Below are 6,510 nucleotides of genomic sequence, written 5' to 3'. Positions count from 1 at the left end.
CTGATTTTCCTGTGGTACAGGCATGAGGCTGCTTTCAGGGCATGAGCCCAGCAAGCCGCCCGCACCTGCAATTCAGAGGCTATTTAGTTTTTCACATGTTCTCAGAACAGTACATCTCCAACAGCAAAACGGTATTGGGTGTTGGGATTAAAAATACTCTGTATAAAAGAGCTAACGGTGGAAATAATGTGGTTTAAGAAAATGGTGGTTTTTATATAGAAAAGTAATGGCTACATCAGAGCTACCGGTCTTCCCAGAAAGTACTTTCTTGGCAGCTGAAGCTACACATAGAGGAGGGGGTTGTGTGGACCGAGCGCCTCCTCCGTGCTTTTGTGAGCACATGCATCTAGGGCAGGGCAGCGACCCCCATGTTTAAAGGAACTAAGAATACCCCCCTTCTCTGAAGAGAAACCTGGCTTATCCTCAAGATATTCTGTAATAATTTTTTATTGCTGCACAGTTACCACAAACTTAGCAGCTTAAAACAATGAATGTATATTTATCATCTTACTGTTTCCATGGGTCGGGAGTTCAGACAATACAAGCTGGTTTTTGTCCAGCATCCCACAAGGCATTTAGCAAGGTCTCAATTGGAGTTGCATTTCTTTCAAGAGCTTAGATCCCCTTACAAGTAAATGTTGTTAAGCAAAGATAGCTTATTTGAAATGTAGTTCATTTGAAGAGGATAATTAAGATCCTACCATCTTTGTGTAAACAATATGATTAATTTCCTTTACTTAGAGACTAAACATCAGGGGAAGACAGGAAACATCAGGAAAGAGTAGAGAAAATGAAGAACTGGGGGAAGTGTCAGCTAGATGAACTTTACTTCTTAAACAACATGCTATATTGCTTTCGACACAACCTGGAATAGTACACTTTTTGGAGTACATTGATAAAATAGCACCAAGATATCTCTGAATTCACTACTTAATTCATATTTCATCTTTTAAAAAATGAGAAAACCTATGCAAAAGTGGCATCATAATCATAAAGATATATATATCTGAAATCAAACAATGTTAGAATAATCTTATCAGTTTGTGGGTACATAATGTAATACATTTAACAGCTTTCCCATGTATTAGATTGCTAGCTTTTTATTTTTATTGTTTCTCAATAAAATCTGTTTGATTTTAATGTGTTGTCACTCATATATTCACCATATATTTCTGCCCTCATTTCTCATTTACTATGTAAAATAGTATTTAAATAGTTTATTATCTATTTTAAATATTGTACTATGATACTCTACTTTGAGAATGAATGTAACATTTACTTTTTTCATCTTTCATTTTATTTATCTCATTAGCTAAGGAACCTTTCCAGCTTGGACCTACGTCATATCACTGAACTGGATAATGAAACCGTGATGGAAATTGTCAAGAGGTGCAAAAATCTTAGCTCTCTCAATCTCTGTCTGAACTGGATCATAAATGACAGGTAACAAATGTAATATCTTAAAAACAGTTTCCCAGTAGAAAACATGTGTACTATGTACCAGATACTAATTATCATTATAACAAGGCATGTCAACTTTAAGGAAAATTTAAGGTAGCCATGCCTTTTCAAGTAGATATGTTTAAATTTTGAAAACCTAGCTGTTTATTTTTAATCTATCCTTGACGTGTATTTGCAACACGGTTTTCATGTGCTCAGATTAAAATGTTTGCCTAAACAGTTTTAACAACAGAAGTCTGTTGAATTTTTTTTCTTTGTCATCCATCCAGGATATATTGCTATTTGTTACTTTAATACATTTGCAACTTTTATGGTTTATTTCCCTGTTCACTTATCAAGGAAAATGATTCTTAGAAATTGTTTCAAACATTATACACACAGATCCTTTCTCAAGGATGGCATCTTGTTCTCTGTATAATTTGTTTTGAAAGGGTAAGTCATGTGATGGACATAGAGTAAAGACGTGTATAACGGCCAGTGTTTTTCATATAAACACTGATACAATTATATTTCTTTGAAATGTTGCATGAAGGGAAAAAAGATTCAAGAATCCTTGAGAGTAGACTTTTTTATAATGGAAACAACTGCAAAGTAGTAACTACTGTACCTCTACTGATTAGCTTAGGTAGGCTCTTATATATAGGCACAAGACCGGTTTTTGCCCCGTGACTTTTCCAGACTAAGTTGTTTTTTTTTTTAAAGATAGACCTCCAAAAATATTTTGCTTTCAAAATAGAAAGCACTATTTCACCTAAACTTAGAACCTATTTAGATTTAAGTGTTTTTTCACAAATAGCAACAATAATTTAAGTTTGTGTCTGATAATACTTTAGTTTTAAGACACTTTCCCTTCCACTTAAAAAAAATAAATTGATTGGGGTGACATTGGTTAATAAAATTATATAGGTTTCACGTCCCTCCACTTTTAATTTCCTTCTATACTTTAAAAATAATATTGCATAGGATCTATTTTCCCCAACTATGGCAAATTCTAATGATGTTTTCTTAAATTACCCTGCATTACTCTTTAAAGTATGTAATACTTTGACTTGGCTCAGTCTTGAAAAATTTACTAATCTAGAATGGACACATTCTTCATTTATAAAAGGTGTTTGTTTTTAGTAATAGTCACTGTATGAAGTATATCAAAACCTAGAGGAAATTGATAAAAATATTTTAAATAAAATTCTTCTCTATAATCAACATTCTTCATAACAGATTATATGACAACTTTAAAATCTTTTAAATGTTTTTCATAACAACTAACAAAATAAAGTACATAAAAAATTATCCTCTGTTTTTAGGTGTTTACCATTAGCTTAATATTGAGATAAACTACCTAGTAATGTATCAGATTAAAAGGAGAAAACTGTTTCTGCAACAAAATGATTATGAAAATGATTGTCTTTTATTCCACAACAGTTTTCTGCGTACCTGCTGTGTAGCCCAGTCAGTTACTGGGAGAGTAAATGGAGAGTAAATAAGATTCAGCCCATTTATGATTATAAGGGTTATCTCAGAACCATTATAAAGAGTTTGCTTAGATTTGTATCATTTGAACAAATATATTTAGGGATTTCCAACCCACAAGCCCTCTTCAAAAACTTACTTAGTTTTTACAAATGAGACACCAGACAGTTCTCAGTTGGCCTTTTCTTCCTTTGGTTAGGCTCCATCTACCAAACCTCTTACTGTTTCAGTCAGTTTTTCCTACTTAGCTGTAATGGTTATTTTGTATTTGATCCTAAATATATGTGCTGTAGAGATTTATTTTCAAGGAATGAAAGTGTATTTTTATGTTTTTAATGGAAAAGTTTGGATTAATTGAGAAAACATGCATTTTAATGAGGCTGAGCATGGAGTTTTAAAGATCAGACTCTTAGGTTTTAATTACACTGCTCGCATTTATCCTGTGTACTGGAATCGAAGTTTCAAACATTCAAACGCACTTTGCAGTATCATCTAAATTACTCATCTCATTGTTCTTGCCATACTCTTTCACTAAGCTAAGTAATAATTGTAATTATATTGGTATAAATCTAGGACTTCCCATCAGATTTAATTATAATTTTAGCACTTAGCTCAGATGGGTTAGTAACCTTTCATATAGAGGGCACTGGGATGCACTAATGCATTTAGCCTATCAATTAGCATCTCTTTTACATCTGTTCATTATTATCCTCTAGTAAATCAGAAGCATTTAGGAACCCCTACTAAATGCTTGGTACTGTGTTTGACAGTGGGCACTGAGTCCCTGCTGCTCTCATGGTTTCATGGTTGCTCTCTAGGTGGCATAAGACATAATGAGTGAGATGATAGTGAACCATGTAAGGATAAAGGGGAGCACAGTCACTTTATTACCCAGGTAATTAATAAGCACTTTGCACATGTCCTCAGTTAATTCTTTCATCAGCGTTTGCTATGGTATTCCTATTAAATGTAGAGGACTTGTTTGACTTTTCTTTGGCTTTTCTGATGGATGTATTTTCCTGTCATTGCTGCAGTAAAAACTGGTGAAGACAAACAAAAAGCAAATAGCTAATGAGTCAATATTCCATTTCATAGTTGGGATTCACACACAAGTGATACTTATATGTAAAATTTTTAGTTTTCTTTTTTCAAAACTAACCTAATTATTTTCTTTCATAATTAAAGTATGATAGAACCTTTTGATAATATTTTATATATACTATATGTAAAAAGGATCTGTGTTTAATAAAATATCCCTTTGATACTCTTCTCAGATATTAGATCTAAGTTTTATCCTGGATTTAAGAGTTTTTAAGACATTCTTTTGAAGTTCAAAAATTTCAAATTTCAAAAATTGACAGTCTTTACTGTTCAGCTCATGGTGCCTTTTAGCATTTCGAGGTTCTTGAATTGATCTGTGTGACTAAGACATGCTGTTCTTTATCTTTGTTTTTCTAGAAGTACTTTTTGTGTGTTGAGAGTTAAACAGCATGATATTTTCTTGTATTCAGAAGGATGGTCTAGTAGTCATTTGACATTTACCATTGCTTTTGAATACAAATACAATATAAGTGGTTTATAAAAAGAAGACACTGACTATTTCTACCAGTGATTTAAATTAAACATCTGGTTTTTATGTCTCTTCTATTCTCTCTGACTCCAAGTTTATTGAAATGTTTATTTGTATTTGATATAAATCTTTTGTTATTTCACATTCAATTTGGTTTTCATTGTTTTGGCAGAGTCAAAAGCAGCGTGCTTTGGATGTAAAAAAAACCCTGATGTGTGAAAAAATTGAATGGTTCTGAGTATTTTATAGTGATATGCTTATAATGGCTCTTTTGTTCTTTTTGGCTAATAAGAATTAAGTGAAATCTAATTGATTTTAATAGATCTTTACAGAAGATACTTTTAATATTTAAACTAGCTATCAAAGAGGGAATTAATCTTCCCATTTTCAATTTTTAGCATTAGTCCTGAAAACAAAGTTCAATCATATGATAGATATCAAATTACATGATTCTTTTTCAAATACATGATTCTTTCATTGACAGTAGATCACCCTATCTCATTATCTGAATTAAGATAGCAGTAGAGGATAACAATATAAGAGAATTCAAAGTTTCTCTGACATCCATCAGATAAAGTCACAAACCATAGCACAAGTCAAGCTGGTTGTTAAATTAAATTATGTTGCCAAGTAGTTGATCTTGCCTAGCTAGAGATTTTTTCTTTGTATTTGCAACTTAAAAAAAAGTTACATTTATTGAATATTCTTTAAGGAGTTAATTTGCTGTGTGAATCTTGTGTTTATATAAAGGAGGCTATGGCATCAGTGGACACTCTAAAATTTGGAGAATTTTAAATCTTAGACTGTTCTAACTAGTTTCTTTCAAGTATAAAATAACATTTGCAATATGTTGGTATTTCACTTTATGTATACTAGTGTTTAAAATAGTAACTATAGATATTTTCTCTTTAAATAAAACTTTTAAGATCACTTGGAAGTTGTAAACTTGTGGGCCACAGCTGAGTTCAGTCCACAGAACTGTTTTGTTTGGCCAATATGATATTTTAAAAATTGAATTATTTCCCAACACTTTAAACATTGGCATAATTCACATGAAAATTGTGAATTTCAGCCTTCTCTTGGAAAAGTTGCAGGTCTTGCAACATTGGACCACATTTCCTCATGTCAACAATTTTCCCAGGATGAGGAATGTGCTGTTCTCTTTGGCCATTCTCCATTTCTTCACCATTCCAGCATGATCTATTATTTCATATTATCTGCCTGTCTCCAGCAATCTACAATTCTCCTTTGTTAACATTCAGAATGTAGAGATTTTTAGGAATTTCTGATTTTAAATTGAATAGGTTTTAAAATTGAGTCTGATAAAATATATTCATAGCTAATAGAGTTAATCAGCCTACCTAAATTGTTTCTCCATGATTTCAGACATCAGAACTTTGGCCAACAGGTGCAAGTTACAGGGGAACCGGATTCAGCTTAAAATAAGTTAAAACCTTTATTTTCATTGACTACCTTCCAAAAAGGAGAACTCACTCCCACTTAGAGTTCTAACAAGAGTGTTATAAAAAAAGTTTCCTGAATTATAAAGAAAGTTGAAATACTTTAATGAACTCCCTCAACTTCAAGCCTGTGATTTAAAGTGAATTTATCTGCAGTGCTTAGTATTTAACTCATGATTCCTTTGTTTATAATATTAAGAAAAATCTTAATAATATTCTTTCTCTTTTGCATTCCTGTGTAGCCCTTTTTAGCCTTTAGGAATACTCAGGTTGAGGATGGAGAGTGACAGGTTCCTCACCACCCCTTTCAGGGGGACTGACAGCACCCTGGCTCACATAAAACTCAAGATGGCATTCTATAAAGACTTTTCTAACTCCCTTGATCTTCTCTGGGTGTTTATTCTGTTTCTTCTTTCAAATTTCCATTGATTCAATAAAAAACGGTGACATTTAGAAATAAAGTTCAGAGAGGATTTGAGCAGGTGTTGGTGATATAAAGTATTTGCTGAGTGCCCATTGTGTTTTATTTCCAAGAATTGTTTTGGAACA

At 32.5% G+C, this 6,510-nt stretch overlaps 1 protein-coding gene across 1 annotated transcript in view; it reads left to right on the top strand.

Annotated features, from left to right (window-relative positions):
- Nucleotides 1-1,302: 1,302 nt before the first annotated feature.
- FBXL17 (F-box and leucine-rich repeat protein 17) overlaps nucleotides 1,303-6,510 on the top strand; it is a 311,008-nt gene continuing 305,800 nt past the window's right edge. The window contains exon 1 of the mRNA XM_015568405.1: nucleotides 1,303-1,443. Coding sequence (XP_015423891.1) covers nucleotides 1,373-1,443 — 71 coding nt within the window. The 5' untranslated portion in view covers nucleotides 1,303-1,372. The remainder of the gene's footprint in view (nucleotides 1,444-6,510) is intronic.

Source organism: Myotis davidii, unplaced genomic scaffold (assembly GCF_000327345.1).
Source record: "Myotis davidii unplaced genomic scaffold, ASM32734v1 scaffold812, whole genome shotgun sequence".
Classification (NCBI taxonomy): domain Eukaryota; kingdom Metazoa; phylum Chordata; class Mammalia; order Chiroptera; family Vespertilionidae; genus Myotis; species Myotis davidii.
The sequence above is the reverse complement of the archived record's forward strand: the minus strand, read 5'-3'. Positions and strand labels throughout refer to the sequence as shown.